The sequence below is a fragment of the Pezoporus flaviventris genome, unplaced genomic scaffold (genome assembly GCF_033815535.1).
Source record: "Pezoporus flaviventris isolate CSIRO_AGI_PZ_B2104156 unplaced genomic scaffold, CSIRO_AGI_Pfla_v1 ptg000015l, whole genome shotgun sequence".
Classification (NCBI taxonomy): Eukaryota; Metazoa; Chordata; class Aves; order Psittaciformes; family Psittacidae; genus Pezoporus; species Pezoporus flaviventris.
The window spans coordinates 7,434,942-7,460,151 of NW_026892563.1; the positions used below are offsets into that span (position 1 = coordinate 7,434,942).

General features: G+C 36.4%; 1 protein-coding gene across 20 annotated transcripts in view; it reads right to left on the reverse strand.

Moving 5' to 3' along the window:
- The window catches only part of DMD (dystrophin), a 1,205,254-nt gene that overhangs the window by 185,718 nt on the left and 994,326 nt on the right, over window positions 1-25,210 (reverse strand). For 18 of the 20 annotated variants that reach the window (XM_061453343.1, XM_061453346.1, XM_061453349.1 and 15 more), the window contains 2 exons: window positions 9,066-9,238; window positions 5,285-5,441 (listed from right to left, as the gene is read on the reverse strand). In XM_061453343.1, the coding sequence (XP_061309327.1) occupies window positions 5,285-5,441; window positions 9,066-9,238 (330 nt within the window). Of the gene's footprint in view, window positions 1-5,284; window positions 5,442-9,065; window positions 9,239-9,574; window positions 9,689-25,210 lie in introns of those variants that run through there. The other 2 variants (XM_061453355.1, XM_061453356.1) reach the window with 1 other exon arrangement.

Below are 25,210 nucleotides of genomic sequence, written 5' to 3' on the forward strand. Positions count from 1 at the left end.
TGATCTGCAGACTTCTACTAAGTTAAAATAAGTTTCAGTATAAGAAATTTAAAAAGGAGGAAATAAAAAAAAACATGAGGCTACAGCGTAGCACAGAACAGCATTAAAAATAATGAATGCTCATTTCATACTATCCCACTCCAAAAAGGTTCATACTGTACGAAGCCAGCTTTTCTGATTAAAGTTTTGTTGTGAAATACGTACATCCTACCAACAAAAATCATAAATAGCAATAAATGACATCTTCTCTTTTTTTTTGGAAAATAATAATAAAAAAAAAAAAATCTGGAGCCCTGAAAAATACATCTTGATATTAAGCAGAATATCACTGAAAGCAGAATTAGCCTAAATAAATGTCTAATTTACAGCTAATGATTTCAGGCTAATTTCATTGAATTCCTTAACTTCTTCCACACTTCGTAGTGACTGTAGAGGAAATCGAATGCGCATAATGTATGACCTGACAAAAAAAAAAGTAAACTACTTTATTTAAGCATCTCTATTTGTCATCAACACTGCAGCAGTAATGGCATTCTTCCCACCATTTTAATAATGCATATATTGATTAGCTTATCTCAGACCTCCACTGCCTCCTCATGGGTGTCCCTAAATCTCTTTAGATGGAGAAACACAGGTTGTTTAAATCGAATGATGAAAACGCAATGAGAGGTGCATTAGTAAAGCTTACATTAATCTCTGTTATTAGAATAGCTGATATTTATTGCTTTTAATGAATTTTAAAGAGAAAGAGTGCAATTAAATTAACTCAAGATGTTTTGCAACTAGAATGCTTTTTAAAAATTGGGGTTTACTTCAGTTTTACATTCCATTGTGCCACCAGAAAAAGTTGAAGCAGGAATTGTACTGTTCAGGCACTGTTGTTATAGATGTGAAAGGGTTTCCAGGGAATTATATATTTATGAATCTATATTCATTCATTTATGAATCTATAATCATAAATGCGGTTTATGCTGTTAATACAATCATACACAGCAGACATGGTGGCTCTTCAAAGAATGAAAGTAAAAGCAGGCTATCTGTGTGATGCCTAAGTTACTTAACTTAGATTAACTGTAACATGTACACAGTTATTAATATGATTTTAATAAAACATTATTATTATGCTTAGTAAAGCAACAAAAAATGCAAGATAATTAAATAATGTTTTGATAAACAGCAGCATTTTTGTCATTGACTAACACCCCCACACATACAAATACATTCTAAGACTTTGGCACAGACACAATTTCTTCAGATGCCAAAAACTGACAAAATGACCCACACTACATATAATTTCAAAGAAAAAGCAGTTATGTGGGTGTGTTTAGGATAAATTCCAAATTGCCTTGTCTAAAAATCACCTCACATTTATAACGTAACAGTGATTGCACTGTGTCCTGGGTTCAGCAGTAGCAGTCATTTTTCTCCTTCTTGGTAGCTGGTGCAGTGCTGTGTTTTGACTTTCAGCTCAGGAACAGAGCTGATAACAAGGATGTTTTGGTTTGGCCAAGGACTTTGTGAGCCTCATGCTCTGCCAGGGAGGAGGGGAAGCCAGGAGGAAGCAGAGACAGGACACCTGACCCAAACTGACCAAAGAGGTATTCCATACCACAGCACGTCATGCCCAGGATGTAACTGGGAGTTAGCCGGAAGGGCTGGGAGACTGCAGGGTTGGAGGAGGTATCGGTCGGAGCTTGGTCGGGCTTGGGGGGCGAGTTATCGGTCGGCTGGTGGTGAGGTGTTGTATTCTCTTCCCTTGTTATTTCCTTTATCATTATTATCATTGGTGGTAGCAGCAGTGATCTGTGTTATACCTTAGTTACTAAACTGTTATCTCAACCTGTGGGAGTTGCATTCTTTTCGATTCTCCTCTCCGTCCCTCCGGGAGCAGGGGGAGGGCAAGAAAGGGGGGGAAAGTGAGCGAACGAATTACCTGACTGGGTTTAAACCACGACACACTGATATCTCTTTTCTCAGTTGAGTCCAAGCTCTCCTCTGGCATAGATTCAAGCACCTGAAATCTTCATCTAAATCTTACTCTTATAATTTTTAAAGCCAACCTTGGCAAATAGAAGTATTCCAATGATAAGAAACAACTTCTTTTCATCTCTGCAATGAAAGTCTGAGGCATTCCAGTTGGCCTTGTAAATTATAGAGAGGTTAAACATGTTTGGTTTTTTTCTTTAAATTACATTTTTAAGGGGAAAAATATAATAAAATCAGTTTGTAACACCACTTTAGAAAAAGGATTCAGGCATAAAATCAGATTTGCATTCATCATGCCATTTCTCAAGAGCGGTCAGTTAAAATGCTTATAAATAATGTTCTCCTGCTGAGGCTTTTTGTTTTCTCTAATGTAGAATTTACCCAGGCTCGCTTCTGGCTTTACCTGGCAAAAACAATCCTTCACAGAAGGAAAGGTGTTATACTGATATATAAGACCAAAGTTGGAAGTTTGGGTCTTTTAAAAGATTGGTCACATAAGGTAGAGACTTAAATTGTTTACTGAAGACTGATTTTTGGAACAGACATTCAGGAGAATAAAATGAACAGTCAGGTGATTCTTTTTCTCAAGAACAAAATTCAACTACTCTTCATTTTCACATCCAACACTGAGAGCTAAGTTCTGTTCTTAAGCAGGGGTCCAAAACTCTTGGAAAAGACAAGATTTTCAGTGCTGTATTCTAGTTTTAAGGTAGGTAGTTCAGCACTTGTGGTACAAGCCTTTTTAGAAGCATTTTTTCTTATGTTCAGAAATAAGCTAAGCTGTTCATTCAGATACAACCTTTTAATGTCTGTTTTTATAAAAGAAACTCTAAGAGAAAGTCCGCAGTGTCCAGGGACAAAAAACCCACCCCAAAACCAGTTTAAAACCTCCAAGTTGCAAACACAGATTTTCACAAAGACAACCTGAAGTCGACAGAGTTTTGCACTGGCTGTTTTTCCTTTCTTCTGTGCAAGAAATATTTGAAGAGCAGACAGGGTAACCTAATTTCATGGATTATGTTTTGTTCTCTTTTCACAGGGAATCAGAATAGCTACAACTAGAAAGGCCTTACATTAAACTAGTGAAGTGCTGTAGAACAGGAAAAGAAAAGAAGCCATATTTCTAAAAGGAACTAAAATGTTCTAGCTTTGACGAGACTATAGATTTGTGTCTGTATGTATCAGCATGTGGCAGAGAAGATGATCAAAAGGAAGTTAGAAGAAGATCTATTTTTTAAAGTCACTTTGCATATATTCATGGTACCTTTTATGCAACACTTCTCATCCCTAAAAGTTTTAAGCAATTCCATTGATTGGTGAGTGACAGAGAGATCACTTAGTCCATTACTGAAGGCTTGACATCTTTATGATGAATTCTGGGAAACTTTCAAATAGCTTATAGAACAATATCAAATATTAACATTTTATGAGAAACAATCTAGATTTAAAAAAATCTTTCTTTGATCTAAGAGGAAAGATAATGTTTTCAGACACTCAAATATTGTTCAGATGACAAAAATTTTGTAGTAACAATCTTACACAAATCTTTCTCCAAGTCTTGCTTTGGCTCGAGAGTTGTCTTTGAATAAGGGGTTTGAGTTAATATCATGCTGTTTTAAAGCAACATCTACATTGTTTCTTTCATCCTGATGGGCTTAAAACTCCTTTATAGAAGTTGCTAAAGACACCTGGCTAGAACAGAAACCTTAGGCATTTCATATATCTTAACTTTCATGGAAGGAAAGGTAAAAAGGGTTGGTGGTGCTCCATAAGTCACGGATCTCTTGGCCTCACTGTTTCTGTGATAAATGCTTGAAGTCCCAAGTAAAGTTTAGTGAGAAAGACACATTCAACACATCACTTCTCCAAAAGGAAGACCTAGGAAATATGACCAAGCTGTGCCTTGCAGCAAAGCATTATATTATAGATTCATAGTACAGTTAGGGTTGGAAAAGACCTTAAGATCATCTAGCTCCAACTCCCCTGCCATGGGCAGGGACACCTCACACTAAACCAGGTCATCCAAGGCTCTGTCTAACCCAGCCTTGAACACCACTAGGGATTGAGCATTAACAACTTCCTTGGGCAACCCATTCCAGTGCCTCACCACCCTCACCGTAAAGAACTTCTTCCTTATATCTAATCTATTATCTTAAAAAAAGCATTGTGCAATGACAGCAAAATGGTTTTTGTTCATATTTCTCTTTGGCTTTCTCAGCCATTAGGTAAAAGACAGGCCCCTGAAAAACCATACTGTCGCCAACTCCCATCAGTCTGCTACATGCTGAAGCTGGGTGTGCTTTCTCAATTACCTTTCACATGGTTCCCTGTTCCTTCACAGAACAGTTTCCCCACTTACTGTTTCATTCAGCAATTTTTCACCTTTATGTTTGCAGGACACCAGATCCCTAATGGGTTTCCTTATGGCACCACTAAAAAGCAGCCACTGAGGTACTAGAACTGTGATTTCATATTCAGACATGAACAGACTGAAATGGCATAGCAAATTATAAGCTATTTGCCTGAAAGCAGACAGTAAGTTCACATCAGACAGATGTGAACTTGACTGAACACATGAAACACACTTAAAGTATAACTTTACTACAAAAAAAAAACTGTGTGAATCTTTGTATGAAGAATTTTTCAGCAGTATTGTATTTTTTTGGTTTTTTTTTCACTTGGTGGCTTTAAAAAAATGCCACAACTTCCCATATAAGTGTTGGATTTGGGTTCCTTTTTACTACATAGCTTAGTCCAGAACAGTCCCCATACAATGCTCTGCTATTGCCTTTCCATAAGAATTTCCTGATGAAACTAGTTTGATCCATAGATAATTACAGTCAGTTATCACAGTTGGTTCAGGGTGCACACAGTTGTGCATTAGAGCTGGTATCAACTATTTTTTTCACAGAAGTTCCCAAAACCAGTATAAAAATAGGGTTTCAAAACTAATTCAAAACAAAATTAAACATTACGTTTCAATGCCTGATCTAGAAAAAATATCAGAACTAATTATTTAACCCTCAAATAATATTATTACTTGTTCTGGCCATGAAAACTAGCTGTTTTGTGATAGGTCTATGAAACAGCTGGTAGCAAACTCTCCCTTCTCCAAAAGGCTGACTTTCTAAACTGTGTTTGAAAATCATAGCTACTACTCTTAAGCAAGTTCAGTTTTAATTGCTTCTAAAATATATTTTGAAGTGTATCTTGCTTTTCCCAATAAGGACAGTTTCATGCAACACTAACCTGCAAAACAAAAAGCAGTGACTGAAAGATCTTTTAAAAAAACCCATACCCTGTGAATATCATTCTGTTTCTGCACAGTGGGAAGATCTCCACCAATGGGTGCTTGCTGTTTTAATTCATCCTCCTTCAATTGCAGCCATGCCAAAAGTTCCTGAAGAGAGAGATGTAAACGCTTCCACTGGTCTGTACTGGCTTCCAAATGGGATCTGAAAGCATGTATTTAATATAAGATATATTCAAAAACAGTGATAATAAAAACCTAATAGTACAAGCTTATTTACTGAGAAAGATCTTAGTGGTTCATTAACTTAATGATTTTTAAATAGCTTCTGTTGCTTTGAATTAGTTTCTGGCAACACAGATTTAAATTTGGTTCCACAGTCCTGGCCTGAAACATCTGTTCTTTTCCCATGTCTCTGTTTCTTGTTTGTTTCTTGTTTGTTTGGTTTTTTTTAAATTTAGTTTTCCTCTTCAGCAGTGCTGAATTGTCTATCTCACTAAAGGTGCACAAATATTATGTAGGACTAGCATGGAAGTAACTTAATCATCCCTGAGGATTACTAGGAGATTAATTAACTAACGTTTCAACTCAGAAAAGAGCAAGCATTTTTCTAAACCACCACACCAGTGATTCAAACACACACAAGATTAATGCTCACATTCTAGGTAAAAGAACCAATTCCATCCTTTCCCAAAAAAGTCATGAGGAAATTGTTAAAGCTGATAGAATCCCTTTACACTACCAAAATGTTTGTGCCATTTGAACACAGGTGCGAATAAAACTAATTGAATCATTGGAAAAATTAAAAGACAGAATGCTACTTCGTGCAAACAAGATCTCCATCATAAGGACATCTTCTAAATATTTCCTCTGTGTATGTGTAAATGTGTCTTTTTAATACTCGGATCAAGTATTGAGCTACTAATTTTCAGCAACTGTGGAGAGACAATATGCAACTGAAACATCATGGAACTGGTCAAATCTTCAACTTTGTTTATACCATAGATAAAGCACACTAAAATTTTGTCTTTCTAGACTTACGAATACTAATTTTTAATTGCTGTTTGGGAAGAAATTCCTAATTCTCTTCCAGTAATGCAGCAATTCAAACTGTATTTGAATCAAGAACCTGTACTGTGTAACAGTAAAGTGATAAAATTTACAAAAGACAGATTTTCTTTTTGTTTAACTTCCAGCTTTGTTTGCATAACATTTCTCTTCTTTTTCAGTGATTGCACACAAAATCACATATTTTCTGGCAGTGAAAATTCTCCTCCTATACCCCATATAGAATAGTCTACAAAGAAATACGATAAATATGGACTCACTGTTTTGCAGACCTTATCACTTAGTTTAGATATGGAAATGAGGAATAGTTGAGGGTGAAGTCAACTGTATTTGTCTGAAATGCTCTACAGATCCTGTCTTTTTTCTAACCTCTTATACCAGGAAATCGGAGTGGCAACGAAAGAGAAAGGAAAGGGACAGATTAACTGTAGGTTGACAGAAAGCTCAGCTGCTCTGGTATGTGAGCTCATGGAAAATTTTCTTCTTTTTTAAAACTTAAAGGCTATGTGGGAGGGACACACATATACCATGCTGTCTTTTGATCTCTGTTCTCACAGGGCAGCTGTGAGCTGGGGAAAAACTGCCTCACATCACACACTGCTTGGGGAGGTCAGCCCTGCAGGCAATGAAGGCTGGGGAAGCTTCAGGATGCCTCTGAAAGCAGCAAGGGGGGAAGAGAGGTAGAGATGTGGCGTGGGGAGTTGCAGGAGGTGGCAACCAGAGCAAGGACCACAGAGCTTTTGGAGTGGATGCAGTCAAGGAGCAAAAATTCTGAAGCAGGTTAATTCCTGTCTCTCAAGTTTATTCAGTAAAAGCAAGCTTTTACCTTCTCCAGAGAAGGGCAGCAATTGGAAACACTAGAGTCCTCACTTTCTTCCCTGCTTCCCCAGTTATGGCTTTACATGGTAAAAGTGCAAAAAGTGACCCAAAGTGGTTTTGTTACTGCTACTGTGCTTTGATGACTCCCAGTTTGGTGAGTGTTTTCCTGGAACTCATCTTGTTCTGCCCTTCCTTCAGCTTTGGGAATATATGTTTACATATGTGCATGCTAGTATACATTCTATGCATACACTCTAAACTCATATGAGTGCATACACTCATCTACTCATAATTGTGTTCAAGCATGTGCAGACAAAACAGATAATAGAAAATTTTTTTTTAAATGAGTTATTTATAAGAAAAAAATGTTTATTAGGCTAAACTATGCTAAGTTATCCAAACAGAGGAAATGTAATAATGGAAAAGAATTTGGTTTCTCTTGATATTTACCAGACTTAGAAAAAAATGCCCACCTAATTTGAGGAATGGCATGGGTCTTCTGTTTCAGCAGTCTAGATATTAAGCTACATAAAGAAATTTCTTAAACTGATGCCTGGGGAACATTTAAAATGTCTACTCTTATATCTCCTTTGTGTAAGCATTGTGAAGTCCATACAACACCATGTGATGGGAAGAAATAGCTCCAAGCAGGTAGGCTGAGAATAGCCTGTTCATTCAGTCTGGTGCCCAGCAACATTTCAACTGAATGTCATAGAAGATAAGAATTGTCTCTTATCATAATCAATAAGTTGTTGAACACCTTCAGCCTTTTGCAGGAAGCAAGCATGTCTGTTATTTCAAATGTTTAATGCAAGAAGTCACTGTGATACAACTAGTGACTATTTCTGACTTGACTAATGGCAGTGATACACGAAACTGCAAAAAACTGAAAGACAGAAAGTACCATATATTTAATTATTGATATTTGGCCAACTGACTGTTTTTCTTATCTCAAACATTGCTTCATTTTGTCAAGTTCACAGGTAAAAGGTATCTGAAAAACAAAAAGGGGGGGGAGGAATGTGTCTCTTTCTTTAGCTACTAATATCTTTTCAACCTCATATCCTTCATTTATGATTAATGTTTAATGATTAATGTTATGAAGATTATTTTTGTCATTACACAGACTGCCCTCCCTCAGGGCCTAAGATGAAAAAAAGATAATAATTCATACATTACTTTGAAAAGCACTTCTGCCACTTGTTGCTCTCTGAACTACTACCAACACACAGAAAGCGAGCAAGTGAAAAAATGTCCGAGCCCAGCCAGAGCTGGGCTGCCTCCTACAAAAGACGTGTTTCTGAAAAGAAGCTTCCTGGACAATTTCTTTTGAAACAAAATCTTCAGCCCATAGAAGTCTGTACCTCCCTTTCATAATTTGTAACATTAGCATTTATTATATTTTTCCTTGGAAGCAGAATTTTTTCTCTCATGACACTACCTATGGCTTTCTACTACCTCTGTATTTTATATGGCAATTTTGTCCACACTCTGCACATCAGCTATCACCTTAAATAACTTATCTTCTCACTTACAAGGCTATTTTTAGTTTTGCAGCGGAAATAGTAGCCTTACAAATAAAGCTTATCATAAATACAAGTTGTTTAATCACTTTCTTTCATGTCTTGTAGATAAGTCATACAGAGATCTAGAAAAAGCCTACATTTAGAGAGAGTACAGTTACTGTTTAAACATCTTAATCACTCCTTCTGTAATTACAGAACCTCATCATATGCCTGAAATCCTAATCCTCTACTATCATTTTCACACCAAAAAGACCTAATCATTCTTACAGTGCTAAGCCAACATTCAAAATAGCACAAAGAAATTAAAAATGGACAAAAATAGTGCTACCAGAAGAAAATTAAACCTTTTTACTGGCAAAACGCAACATTTCATCCTACACAGCAAGTGTAGGCTTTTGTTTATATTCAGCTCCTACCTAATGTTTAGGGACTTCTTCCTAAGATCACTCCATCTGAGGTTCATGTTATCCAGGCGTCTCTGTAACAGGGCTGCATCCTCAGAGCCTTCCAGGGACCTCAGAATTTTCTGCCCATTTTCATCCAGATTGTGAAAGATGTCAGTATGAGCATCAATTTCCGCCTGTAGTTCCTATGGAAGCAATAGAAAACAATACAAGTGAGCTCTTCCAAACCCATAGAAACTATCATTTCTCAAAAAAGTGGAAAAATCCTCAGTGCAACATGGAATTAGCACAGATTTTGATTAGTGCTTTTATGTACCATTTATGATATACATGTTTCCCTTTCACATGAAGGCCACTTGCACTGAATAATGATCTTTTCTGCATACGGGGTATACTGAACAAAATTTAGAAAGTTGGGAGTCTAGCCTAACAGGCAACAAAGCAAGGACAAGATATGTGGTGATGAGGGAAGAAAACCCCCAACCAAATAGAAAACCCTCAGGATCTCAGGTATATCTGACCTTCACATGATACGTCTTCCTATGCAACATTTTCAGTTTGAGCTGGGGACTGCAACACCGGTCCTGCTGCATGGCAACTCCAGGAAATCCACGCGTCTGCAGCAGCTGAGCTTTGAAATGCCAAGTTCACTTACATTCTGTTGACAGAATGCATTTTGCAGCACAGGCCTCAGCAGTCAGTAGCAATAAACAGCCACTTTGTGCTGTATCAAAACACTGGCCAGGGCCATGGCTGTAGGAGGGCCTGAGAATAGCAAGGACCTAGAATATGCAACTAGAAGCTCATGTTGAACAGCCAACTTTTCTTATCACTTTGTTACTGCGGGCTAGTTCTACATTTCAAATTCATTTTTCCCCCTCATTTTTAGCACGGCTGTTTCTGCCAAAAGAACATTCTTTAGAGAGCTGCCTGGTACCAGCATTCCTGCCTGCCCACACACTCAATGCAGCCTTTGTATGCTGGTTGCCCTTCTCCAAGATGTTTGCATGCTGCAGATCCACAAAGTGAGATTCATTCGCAAAAAATAGTGGTTGAACCAAGCTCTTTAAAAAGTATAAAAATAAAAATTTAAACATGTACACACATGAGCACACATGTACTCTGTAAGTAGCCACATAGACACAAAAGTACTTCTACTTTCAAACAAAAAAGTACACAAAGACAGAAAGAAAATGGCCTAGTAAATAAATCTCTGCATTTTCTCGTGGGATGCTTGGGCACTAAGATCTCTGATGGTGTTTTCTTGCTGCCTGAAAATGGGAGTGCTGGGGATGAAGTGTGAAAGGGGAAATGATCTATGGCATTTGAGAACAGGACCCAGCTAAATGAGCATCACAGATAATCCCCAGTGGAAACTTGTAGTTTTCTTTAGAGGGATGACTTTGTAGGAGGGGAGCACACGACTTCCCTACTTGGTGTGCTCCTAATTGAATTGGTTTTATTTGATATTTAAGTGCAGTATTAGCTACACCGAATCATGAGTAGATTGTCCTTGGTCACCTATTCCTGTTCCAGCTGTCATTTGCAAATACTGAATACCTGTTTCCGGCACAGCAATAACTAGCATAGTATTTGGAGCAATTCTGAGGAGGAACATCTTTGGTACAGTACAGGAGTTCTTATCCAACTATTTTACTTTACCTATGGTCATCCCAACAGTTAAGTAGTTAGGAATGTTTGGAATACTGCAGAATGCAACTGTATTATAAATATTGTATTTATTTATTGATGTTAAATAAGCAATTTTGTTTTTAAAAAATTCCATTTAAAAAGTATATATTCATGTATAACTTTCAAAGTATGAATGCCCTTACTTGAAAATGTGTACTTAATTTCAAGCCTGAAGCTGCCAGCTTCAGCTTCCATCTGCCATACTTCATTTTTGTTTGCTTGACTGAAAAATACTGTATTACCAAATTTCTTTCTGTTCATGTATGCATTTGGAGATTTTATCTAAGCTAGGTTAAGTATCACAAATTTGATATAAACAGACAACACAATATGTAAGAAAGGATAAAGTCTGTGGTAAAAAAGTCAACTTTTAATGTCTGTATGGGTCTAATAGTTCCCCATTTAAAAGCTGATAAATCTGTTGCTGAATGAAAGAATTATAATATGAACTACCCGCTGCACAAAATTCTTAGGTTTCAGGGTGGTAATGGAAACAGCTGCCTTTTCGTCAGCAAGAACATGTGCTGTGAAACACGTACATTGAATAACTGTTCACAGTAGGAAGCTGTCAAATCTATCCCCTCTTAGTGTCTTATCACACATACACTCATAGCATTTCATAACACAATTTAAAAAAAAAAATGTACTTCCCCATTTTTCTGGTTTTTAGAATAAGCATTTCATAATCTATACATTTCATGCTTTTCTCCTGACACACACGTATTTCCAAAAATAAAATCAGGCCGTATCTTTTTATTTCAGAATACTATATGTTATCGCAACAAATCTGGACAGTTAGTTAAATTGGCAACAAATACAAAAAGTGAAGTACTCTTATCAAAAGCTTAGTATTAAAGACCTGGTCTTCCTTATTCCAAATTACCTGTGTGTACTGTACTTCGAATGCTCTTAAATTTAGTTTATTACAGCTATGCAGGAAGTGTGTGCTGATAAAGAAGCATGAGAACAGAAATATTTACTCTACTTTGGCTGGTGCATTTCAGATCCTTTCCCCTTCCTAAGAGAAGCAGAGTGCATATAGGAAAAAGACCTATATACCTTTTATTTGTTTTCTGAAATAAATAATTTCCATGTTTCAGAAATAAAGTGAAAGATTAATATGAACTTGACTAGAATAAAACAGGAAAATGTATTTCATCTCAGAAACTACTAAGTTATTTGAGGAAGTATGTTGTCATTACACATCATACCAAGAAACACATAATATAGACTAAATGTAGACTGCTTATTGCATTTTCATCTTTTCCAATGTGTCCGAACACATGAAGGAACTGTAGAGGATGAAAACTCAATCATGATATAATTCTATGGAGTTACAGTTGGACTTAAGTTGACTCTGTATGCTGCATTTTTGCTGTAGTGGTTATTACTGAGAGTGGGTGGAAATAGATTCCTTTAAAAAGAGCAGATAGAAAAATGAAAACCATCTTTTTGATCACAAGTTACTGCTTAGAGTGAGCTTCACTGCTTAGAAAGAACCATAACTCCATCACGTGCAGATTTGCCTAAGAATATCAGAGTGAAATCCTCATTTCTCAAGATGAATTATAAAGTTAGATGATAAAAGGTACTGTGATGTTTGTTTGTAGAAATCTTGCTGAATAGCTACTACAGGTTTCTACACATTAAAAATATGTTTATATTATTATACTACATAGAAATACATTACAGAACTAAGAATGATAAAGACATGAAATAAGCTCATTGTGAGAACAATCTTCATGGACAAAATAGGGCAAGGAAATTGCTCTGGCTGTTCCACTTCTGTCCAGAGCCCTTGAAACATCTACACATGATTTCAGGAAGAAGTACACTAAGGCTGTTAAGACAGCACACCTAATATGGCTACAAAGTTAGGCGTCAGATATATTTCTCATTTGCCTCAGTTCTTCCCCTTGGATCTGCTGCTAACATTGTCCATAGAAGCACACATCCTCACTGCCCTAATCCTCTTGGTAGGTAAAAGAAATTCACCTGTGGCTCCACATTTTATTTTACATGGAGCCCTGTAAAACACAGCAGAGCCATCACTGTGAAACCTAGTGCCCTGAAGGTCCTGTCAGCCTTCACAGCCTTCACATAGCAGAGATAGTCCAATAAGAATACAATACATCTTGAGATACTTTATCAGAAATAATTAATCATATCCCACATGAAATATATAGGCATGACATATAAAGGACATGCCGCATGGCAAAATCTGTCATTATTTTGGCAGTACACAAGAGAAGGATTGGTAGGCTGGAAGTAAAATGAAATCCTAGAAAGAAGGAGATAGTTACATGTATTGGGCTATACATGAGTCAGACTAAGACATGGAAATCAATGCAGCATAGATGACAAGGTAGAATCAAAATTAATTATGTAATAATTTAGAGAAATTACAAACTTAAATCCTTCTCTACAGACTCAGTTCCATCCTTGGAACTGTGCTTTTCATTTTCAGTGAAGCATTTTACGTTTTCTACATACTGTACAATGTTACTAATGAAATAAATGGCATTAATTGAGGTTTGGGGGCTTACAAAATTAAAGACAGCACCATCTAATAAAGGAAATCAACACAGAGGAAAAAAAATGAACTTTAATTAAAAAATAAAGTCAGTCTGCATAATTAAATACATGTACTCAAAACATCAGCAAGTAATACCTATTTGGCTATACATAGTTCAGAAGTACTAGACCATACAATAATGTTTCTGCAATGCTAATACTGAAATAGCTAGGAAAGCTATTACTCAAAACAAGACAAAGGTCATACACCTCTATAATCCCTCTCCATCTCTGTAGTTAGGTGAAATGATCATCCCCTTCATATTTATATTAACAGAGCATATTATATTTCACCTAGATAATTTCTGGGAAAAAAAGCAAGCAAACAAACAAACAAAACCCCCAAAGCCAGATTAACTTTTTTATTAGCTTAAATTAGCAGCATATATTATTAAACCTCTTATACTGTACAAAATGTATGAATGATGTAATCTCCCATTTTTTCCATTTTTTTTCTACCTTCCTTTTTATTTCCTTACCCTTTAGGTTTTCTCTTGCTTTCTTCCATTCCTCACTTCCGTTCTTTTCCTGCTCTTTCTCTTTTCCTTCCACTTTTCTTTCCTTTCTCTCTTTTCCTTCCTCTACCAATTTTTCCCTTCCTCTTTCTTTTCCAATCTTACTTTACCATTCTTGTTTCCCCCTTCCTTTCCCTTTCTGCTTTTTCCTTTCTTCCTTTTTTTATCCCTCCCCCCCCCTTTTCCTTTTACTTCTTCTTCTCCTTCCTCTTTTTCTTTTTCTATTTTCTTTCTTTTTCATTCCTGACTTCTCATTTTCTCCCTTCCTTTCACCCCTTTTCCCTCCCTCCCTTCTCATTCCTTTTCTTCATTCCTTTATTTAAAATACAACCTTTGCTGATTAAAAATCTTCCTTTAATGTTCTTTCATGGTGATCTCAAAACTTTGAGAATGTGGGTTTCTTGCCATTTTTATTTTGCATTTTCATTGGGTTAAACATCGTTTCAGGTGCCTGGAGAACACAGAACTTGCAAACTTGTTGAAAAAAAAAGAAAAAAAGAAAATTTTTGTTCTAAGAATGTTACTGAGCATCTATACAGAATACATGTATGCTCTATGGACTTGAAAGGAATACAGAGGCTTTTAGGGCTTGGAAAACTCTGAATTTTTACCAACAGGAGAGTTCAGCTGGTATAACCAAAAAAGGTACCCCCTTCAAAGAGTTTTTTTTTTATAATCTCCTTATGGCTTCTACAGATTCATGAAATTGAGTCACTGTCTGAATTTTGCAACTCTGACCAGCACAGCTTAGGAATAGATTTCAAATTAATCAGCCTACTTGCCTTTATTTAAATACATCTAAACTCCTGCACATTCCTGATTCTGCCTAAAGCATTAAATTCTGAGGGTTTAGAAAGTTTGTGACATGTTTTCCAATGTCCCCATAGATTCCAGCAGCCTTTGAATGCACAAAGATCCATATGCCCATAGCACGACTTTGGGGATCACAGCTTTTTTTCTATCTGTTAGACAGAGGAATGGTTCTGTGGGTGTTAAAGTTCTGGAGATGTTGAATTAATGGTTACAGCACAGCAGGTCAAATTTACTTTAAGCATGAGTATTACATTCAGTGCAAGGTGCACTTGATCTGTGTCTGTTGTTTCTAGCAGTAGAAGCACTATTCTTTACAGCAGTCTGTCCTTGTGAGGTAGTCATTATCTTCAAAGTATTTGAACAGAAAGAAATTTATATGTCTTTTTTTTGTTTGTTTTTTTAAGCAGTAAGATCATTTGTTCTAGACTGAAAAGACTATGATTTAGGTTAACGATGGAACAAAACATTGAAGTATTTCTGGTTTGCAATATACTACTAGGTCAGCTGGAGTTCTATCTTTTAAATGTTATAGTTCTAAGAACTGGTTGTCAAGTTTTGTTATTTGTTTGTTTTTTTAGATCAAAATACAACTAATTCAACTAAAGTTTTTTTGTTTGTTTCCAAAATATCTAAAAGGAAGCATCTAATGCTGATGAGCATAATATTTTGTTATATAGATCACCTCAGCTAACACAACCAAGCTCTTTCTTTCACAATGAAAAAAGTGAGAAAGAAGCTCTCAACCCCTCCATCAACCTTTTATATCATTTGCTCTCCCAGTCCATAAGCAAAACCCTTATTGAGTCTTAGAATGAGAGCATTTACTGAGCAATTTACATAATAATAAAAACTTCTCAAATGAGATTTAAAATGTAATTAAAGTGCAGACTAATTGAGTTAAATGCATTGTTGTGAAACAGCTATACATCATCATGCCATGAAGCCGCCTATTCAGCTAGCCTACGGCACGACCCCAATTCCATTCTGGCATGATTACATCTCTGAGTTTCATGCTAATGACTTGATTAAAAAGAAAGATAAAAAGGCCGTTTCTTTTGGGAAGATAAGCTTATGAATATCATTAAGGCATTTCTAGAATGTCAATACATTTTTCCAGATAATAAAGGAAATAAGAGTTAGTCCTCTAAAAGAGAATCAAATGTTGATAAGTGGAAGCTAAAAGCAAAACATGTGCTCAAGTCTTTATTGTATTGATCATCATTCACAAGACTGGCTTTTCAGACATAGCAGAAAGCCTTACACTTCTCACCTGTTCATAGAGAAGTAATAAATCAATTTTTTATGAGACATCTAGCAATTAGTTTGTATTCAATTATAATTAAACATAAGTTATTAGATAATTCCATGGGGTTTGGGGAATCTTATGGATTTCTTGGTGTTTTTCTGAAAGACGGAGAAAACCCCTTAATGACTACTTTCATTTATATGTAATTAAGATACAAATAAATAGATAAAATAAAGAAACCAAAGCTTTCTACATTTATAGAGAGAGTTTCACTTAGGATTTGATCCATTCAAATGCTTACCAATAGATTACAGAAGTATATTCTGGTAATAGTAACTTTAATGGAAATGGTTATTTTTACTGTTTGCTTATTTGCCTTGTTATTATACCTAAGATGGGAACCCTAATTAGAGAGAAACATCATGTGTAACTATATTACTGCATTCAGCTACAGGACCACCAACACAAGAAGGATGTGGACCTGCTGGAGCACAAGGGCCACAAAGTTGATCAGAGAGCTGGAGCACTTCTACTATGAAGACAGGCTGAGAGACAAATAAAGCATATGTGTTAAAGTGGGAGGTGTCAGTGTTCTGTAAGTCAGAAAATAAGCCTCCTCTACCAAGAAACCTGTGAATGGGCTTAGATCTCTGCCTTTTGAAACTTTTTATTTGAGGGCTGGATAAGTAGGAGGGAAATAGCATAAACATGCATGTAGTCATACACACAATTTTCTGACAGCAAAACCATTAGGCTGATTACAAACTAGCATAGTTTTCTAGATTTTAGAAAGTAGTCTGCTCCTAAAAAATATGCAGGTCCTGAACTCTGTACTTCAATGTACGTCCCATTATAATCCTATTATACCTGTCAGCACACTCACCCTGTCAATCTTTGCTGCAGTCTTCCCAAAGCAAAATAATTACACTGCTACTTTCTGCGTGTCTAATTTTTCCTTCTCCCCTTTTTCCAGAGATGAAACAGCAAAGGCAGCACCATCATCTACGTGAACATTTATTTCCACTCAGTTACTCAGGCAAGGTCTGAAAGTCGTGCAGGATAATTTGAACAGCATCTAATGCCACTGACATCCTAGCACTTCAAATTAACACTGATATGCTGAGATGCTCAGGGCCTTGCCCAGTTATGTTTTGAGTATCTCCAAGAATGGAGATTCCACAGCAGAGCCTTTTCCTGTGTTTGACCATAGAGAAAAAAAAATATCAATCCTTATATCATTTGAAATTCCCATGTTTCAACTTGCCCCTATTGCCATCCTGTGACTGTCTATCTTTAAGAAGAGTCTGGACCTGCTGGCTACATCCTTGCTAACAGGGCCCAGGATACAGCTGGCCTTTTTTTTCCCTACTCATCCCCCCTGCAAGGGCACACTGCCAGCTCATCTTCCAATTATTGTTGACAAAGACCTACATATTATCGTATCATTTTCTACAAAGCTGTTTTCTAGCCAGTTGGCCCCAGCCTGCACTGCTGCATGGTTTGATGCTCCCTAACTTGATGTTCTTCTGGGCAATGTTTCACTCTCACACTCTGTCAATAGGCTTGGGACCTTAAAGAGTGCAAAAAGCACACCTTGCCAGTGAAAACTGAGATAAGAGAGGCATTGATTCCTTAGACATTTGCACGCCCTTAGTCATCACGTCTCCCACCTCACTGAACAGCGGGCCCACATTTTCTTTAGCCTTCCTTTTGCTACTAGTGCACTTACAGAAGTGTATCTCATTGCTGTTCACATCCCTCTGTGAAGGCCCTGCTGACTTCCAACGTTTGTCATCCCTAGCTGGTACACAGGCAGCTCACTTCCTGCTGCGAACTCCTACAACCACAGCATACCTCCCACAGGTAAGGACGTTGCTGTCTCCTGCCACTGGAGACATACCGGGCATCCAAAAATGGATAGAGATTTGGTTGGTGGCACTTCCCTGAGGACTTCTTTCTGAGTCAAAGCCTCTGATGGAAAGTTGCTTCAGCTGGTGTTGCTGCCCTGCCCTCTTACACATTAACACCATCACCATGCAACCCCCAGCAAAACTTCTGGCCTCTTTGCACCCTTGCTGCAACAACTGGCATGCAAAATGCTCATGACTTCCATAGTAAAAAGGCATTTTTCAGAATACATGTTGAAGTAATCTTATTAACCTATATTTGTGTTTTCTACAATATGTGTGGCAATTAAAGATTTTATGAAATCAAGTGAAATATAGCAGATTTTAATGACATATTGTAGAATATATCACTGTAGAAAACTCTAAATTTTATCACTCACTGAATCCAAAACCTTGTATACATATATATATATATATATATATATATATATATATATATATAAAAGTGAATGAGGGATTACTTAAATTTAGAAGGTGAGAAGATAAAGATAATAAAGTTATCTGGGTTACTCTGTAACATAAGAGTGCTCAATCTTCCACTTTTGTGCCAAGGAGTGCAGTTTGCTCACAGAAACAAAACCAGAACTTATATTTTCCATCTGGAAACAATATATATTTTTTTTCCTTTAATCCTCTTTGAGGTGTCTCTACTGCTTTCATCAGAGAATTAAAAAGATCTGTGTTTGGTTTTTAGTCCCAGAAGACTATGCACAAAAGTAAGAGATATATGGTATGTTTCATATCTTTGAAAAAAAAATCCTACATTGCAAAAAAAGGATCCCATAAAGATTCTATACTAACATCTGCATATGAAGTCCTGATAATAGGAATTCCAGGCTAGAGGTGAGAGAAGAGGCACTGAGAGAGACACTAGGTAAAAAATTTATATCCCAGAATTAGTTGTTGAAGTTTCTGGATATTGTCTTGACCCAATGGAATGAGTGTAAGGACTTTCACAGATTTAAAAGATGAATTTAGGCAAACTATGGCTGAAACAGGGTAAGTGTAATATCCCTAATGGCACTCGTAGCAATAATCACTGTTATGCTATTCAGTGTAATGCCACTTATCCCTATTATCTTCTGTCTACATATGTTTGACATTTAATAAATTTTTGGTAAAAATACTTCTCATGACATAGATGCATTGATAATTCTGACAGAGTAATGTCACTATTCAATAAATACTGACTGAGCAAGGGATAATAGTGCACCTGCATTGTGCAGTTATTCAGTGCTAAGTCTCATCAAGATTAAAACTTCCTTTCACGTACATTGCTTTTATCTCTAATGCCTACTGAGTTAAACTGAAATTCTCCTGATAACACTAGTGTAAGAAAACTTTGGCTGTATATTGAAAAGCTTACGTTCCTCTCTTAAATATGAGGAACCTTGACAACTGGCAACTCAAAAAAAGAGAACAAGCTAGCTAATTGTTACAAATTCTCTAAAACTTTCTGGAAAAGGCAGCTTGCTTTATCTTACCTCCTTTACCAATTTCTTTCTTTTTTTTTTTTTTTAAAAAAAAGTCGATCTAAAATTTGTATCTCAGAATTTTTCTGTATTCTTCAAACAGTGTCTATATATTTGCCTTGTTAATAGAGCAAATTCACAAGTCTCCTTAAACACCAGTGACTTTTCTGAAATAAATACCCTTGCATATACAGAGCTTCATAATCTAACTGTACCAATAAATGAAATACTGATGCTCAGTTTCCCAGTGGAGCTTTGTGTTCCCTTTGCAGTACTGCTGAAAGACTGCAAACCAAACAGTGACATTCAAAGTTCTGATGTCTGTTACTCTGCAATTGTGTCTGTTTGCTGAGGGCATGCACAAGCGAGGACACAAATGAGCTGCTGCTTAAACAATGTCTCAGGAGGATGCAAACTTATAAGAAACAAAATGAAATCAAATACTCTGTAGAAGGAAATTCTAGAGGCTGATAAAAAAAGGAATTAATGGCAAACCTTTTACATTTCCTCTTTTTTACATTCATTCACTTGCCAAAGGACATGATTGGCTGCAGAATTTATCCTAGATTAAAGGAAATTAAAAACAAACCAACAAATGACTTTACAATTTACATATTTTGTATATTTAAAAAAAAAATAAAGAAGCTGAGGGTGGCAAAGTCCCTTCCATAAGCAAAAGTATGATCAAAAGGAAATAGAATATCACCATCGTCCTTCAAATATATGCGTACACATACCGCAGCAGCCATCTGTCAAAACGATCTTGCTGTCACAGTTAAATCCAAGAATCCAACACAGTCTATTCAGCACACCACCAAGCTGTATGCAGATAAGATGCAAGCTTTGAATCCCAGACTGTACTGATTTACCAACAATAGCAAGTGATTCCTAAGACCCAAAGACAGCACCGCCCCAAATTCAGGGATGGAAAAGTAACCAGTGCCCTGAATTAGCTTTCTATCAAGCAGTGGTGCTTTAATCACTGTTGCTGAAACTACCTAATCAGAAGAATTAAGGGCCTAGTCAAAGGACATAAGGGCAGGGAGGAAAATGTATGATTGGCTCTGAACAGTCAAACCAAGCTTTATGGCAAAAAGATAGCTCCTTGAAAGAATTATGAAACTTGAATCATTTGAACTGGATGCATTAACTTTTCCCTGCTCTTCATGCTAGTGTCTTAGGTTAAGTCTGTGTAACAAACTCCCTCAAAATCAACAATCTAGATGCAGGAGTTGAATGCAGGTTTGCTGATGATATAAAAATGGAAGATGCTTCTTGACTCTTGAGGGATAGGAGGCTTCGCAAAGAGATCTAGATAGATTGGAACATTGGGCAATGCTTAATGGGATAAAATTTAACGTTGCCTGATGCTAGATTTTGCACCTGGGATGGAATAATGCTGGGCACAAGTATAGACTGGGAAAGACAGTTGGATTAGTTGGATTACAACCAAGTCAACCACCAATGTTCCAGGCTGGAGAGAAAGAGACCCTTCTAGGACATCATATATTGAATCTATATTTCATATACAAAGGCAAACTACAAGACTTTGCTCCAGTGATGACAGCTATACTTTAGTCATCTGGAATTTGGTAACCTTTCCAACAGACTTCATGCAAAATACTCAGAAAAAAATATATGGCAGGAGAGAAATTGGTCTGTGACACTTGTCATCAAACCAGCTGACCTTTACTCCAATATTCCTTTCTTTCTATTCTTTCGCTCTAATATGCATGCATACAGACAGAAACATACAGGTTGTGTATGTATATGAATACATCCCTTCATACTTCCACTGTAAAAAATATAAATAAAATTAGAGCATTCCAAAACAAGCATCATAAAATACTTTGAAATCAAAACATTTATAAAAAGGAAACAAACGTAATGAGTAACTCAGGATGTAAGGCAGTTGGGTACTAGTGTACTTCTCAGTTTGAGAGAATCACTTTGAGCACATAATGAAGGTAGTTTAAATTGTTACAATTCTACAGTAGATCTATGAACTTTACACCAGTCATAAGCCTTTTGCTTTTTTGCTTAAAAAATGCGGTGGAAATACAGGCCTATATCCTACTAATGAATGGGATGAAAGTACCTTTTCCTCGTCATAACTGTATGCTCAGAACAACTGGTTTCTGTTTTTTTCTGCTTTAACCGCCAAACACACACAAAATGTCCTCTTCAGCAGGGCAGGAAGACTACCTCCTTGTAAGCAGCTGTATTCAACAAAAATGTGCTGAAACAGGTACAGTATAAATATTTTAGAAAAATATTTGCTAGATACTTTGCGAATTTTTATTTTTCAAGATCAGGCATGAACACTTACAAGAGAAACTTAATGTACAGCAGTGTAAAGCTATGTTTCAAGCCAGTGTCAAGAGCTTATCAAAGGCACCTGTGCTGATGTAAGTGATCTAAATGACAAAGAAAACAGCAAGTTTATGAATGTCAGAGAAGCTAATGAAGTAAGCAAGAGTACTATACATATCAAAAGGCAGGAAAATAAAAAGTATTATGAAATTATGTCTGCAGTAATGAAAAAGAAAAAGAAAGGTAGTTTAGAGCTCAAAAAAATGAAATAAAGTGTAACACTGAAACATCCAAACAGACTCCTTTGGACAGTATAATCCACTGCTCAGCATAACAGTGAAACTGCACAAGAGAGAACGAGACAGAGAGAAAAATAAAAGGCAAAGCAGATAAAGCTTGTGATGCCACACCACAGCATAAACCCACCAGAATGATTCTGTTTTATAAGCAGTCATCACCTTTATAGAAAGAGAATTTATTTACTGCTTGGTAAGACCCTGACTGGTATTTTTTTCTTGATATTTAACATTTATTTTTTCATGGTATAGCCGCTTAGCTCCTACTGACCTCTTATTTCACTGTAAACATTTTTCCTTCCATCTTCTTGCTTCACTCTTCAAACTTCAGTGGACAGCTATTACACTTTGGACCTTTCTATTCAAAGTGGCAAAGACTGAATGATGTATGAAGTCTACAAGCCAGTTTTAATCAAAGAGCAATACCTGTTCCTGTCTTCAGAAAGAGGATGCTTACTGTGTTCTTTTTAATTACCAATTCTGAACCTGTCAAATAACCAAGTTTGTCTTGCCGAGCTTTGATCTTTTAAATGCCTACCACTATTAATCCTATTTTCCTGTTCAAAATCACTCATACTAGTTTCTTTGCTGTTATTTGGCTCAATTCTAAGTCATCAGCAGTTACATACACATTTAAGTAATACCACAGAAATTAATTTTTCTTTCTATTAGTATCTCTTTGGGGATGGAATTGAAAAAAGAATGAGGAAAACATAAAATTAATTCAATATATTTTATTCAGGATAGGTCAAGAGAGAAAGAAGTTATAAGAAACTGCAGTTGTTATTAGTCTTTGAGGTTTGTCATTTATGGAGAAGAGGAACTGCACTCAAGATAAAAAAGACTAAATGCATCTAAACCAACAAAAAAGCAGTAAGTGATGTGTGAATTCAATCATTATTCCACAGAGTAGTAGAGGTTGCAGATAATAAATGGAGGTCAGAACAAGCTCAGCTTTTATATGACTAAGGATATAAATAAATTATTGCTTACAAGACACTTCATCTTTGTAGCTCTCTGGCCCTGCAGCTTTATGTGCTCTTTCAATAGCCTCAAAAAATTAAATCTGTCAGTGTGTGTATGTATATGGACATATATAAAACTTCTATGGAACAGTGATGAGAAACTGCAAATGTACGGATGACGAAAGAGGTGGCACATTGAACTGCAAACTGCACAGTGCACGTGGGTTCTTAAGCTTAAAAGTAAAATAAAGATAAAAGCACCCAACTGCCTTTTTTTAATTCCTGACATGTACTGGCTTCAGCAACAGTTTTCATCTTAGATTTGCCTTTGGACTTCTCCTTCCCTGCAGTATTTTGGGAACTTGTTGGATATGCAAGATTCATTTTAAATAAAAAAGGTTCAAAAGAGCATTTAGTGTTGTTGCTGATCTTAGCAATCTGTCCTGAAGATCATTTGCAATATTTTTTTATTTATACAAAACAGAAAAATCCATATAGTTTTGTATACCATAGCTGACAGGATAGAAAAAATAGTAACAAGAAAATTAACTTTCAGCAAGTACAGTTTTTGAAATATATGTGTGTGGAAAGAAATTTAAGAAAGCCATGTATAGCTGGGATAAGAAATCTTTCCATCTTAGAACTGGCCAGTATGGTATGTTTCTGCAGTACATAACAGTTTCAGCTTCTTCAGTCATCTTCTTAATTTGGGTAATGCATATCCCTACATTAATATTTTTGACAATATGAGACTTTTTCAAATATTTTAATTAGTCTCAAATAAAGCTTTGTCAACTATCCTAGACCAAATCATGAGCATCAAATTTAATTTCTTAGAAAATGTTTAAAATTAGGTGATTTTTTTAACTGATTTACAAAATATTTCCTTAAATAGAAGTTTCTTTTCACCATCAGCAATAAGTTATAATCTCGCAACTTCAAAATTGCATGTTAGCAGGGAGTAGGTACACTGCTAGAAGATTTATCAATAAATTATACCACATATAGCATCATAAAATATTTTCTTTGCTTTCCTTTCTCTAGCTAGTTTACAATTTGGCTTATTTAAAAGCATGACACACATTGCAAAATCTGTGTTTGATATATTTTACTTGATTCTTCCACCTGCAATGTGTCAAAGTAATCTGTCATTATTCATCCCTCTGATCATTATTCAGATTTATTAGTCACAGAGTAGTTGTCCTCACTTTACCGTATCAAGACTCAACACTGACTACTCCTAATGTTGGCTTGAGCTTTGCCTTTCATCTTTTTTCATCTCTAAGTTTTGTTAGACACTCCTTAGATGATTCCTTTTCTTCCAAGACTTCCTTACCAATAAAAAAATGATAAAATATAAATGGTGTCTATGAATATCAATTTATAAATCTTTATTTCTTTAGCCACCTAGGTCAGACAGCAGTAAAATCTTCCTGCACCTGAAAACAATGCCTACTGCCATAACCCACAACAATTATAGCTTCAGAACAGGGCTTAGTTTGATCAGATTCATCCCCTAACTTTCCCATATCCTTAAACACCTTCAACGCACGTACAGGTGGATGTCATTTAGAAGTCCAGCCTCTCTTACACTTTCTCAAATGGAGACTTCCCCTTTGATACCCTCCTTGAGGTGTTTCAAAGCCTGCACCAGGGCTTTTGCTACCTGGACTCATATACCCTGTGGGTGGTTCAGCAGGGCTCCTAATCCATCATAGTGCTCCCAAGACCCTTCCAATGTTAGCACTTCCATTATACCCTGAAGTGCCAGAAAAATCCAGAAGTTTTCCTGATGCACACACACTATACTCTCTTTAAAATAACCCAGACAACCAAAAGCTCCCCCATCCCACCCGACAGGGGAAGACAGACATGCCACAAGTGTATTTTTCATGGGTGTGCAAAAACCAAAATCTATGCAGTTGGCTTCATGTTCTCACCAAAGTTGTCACTCCCAGAAGAAATTTCTCCTTATTGTATTATAGCCACCGCTCCATTTGAAGTATTCTTTCTTTAAGAAGCCTCTGATCTTTTCTAAGCCCACAAGATTCAACAGAAAATTTCAAGCCTGAAGCTTCCAGAAACTTTGCCAGTCTGAAGAAAACATTGTTCAAAGTTAGTTCGTGTGTTAGGGTAGTCTAGCTCATACTCATTTTTCTTCGATGTGCTCTCCATCTCCACAGTGAAATCCATCCCTGTAAGTGTGAGAATACTACTTTTCTTGTCCACAATTTGCAGGGATAAATCACCTCAGTCTTGACTAAATGTGCAATGTTACCATATATACAGAATGCAGTGCAGTATGCTTGTCTAAGCACTTTCATCAAAGGCAGCACAGGCAGAAATCCTAAATAAGTTCTGCTT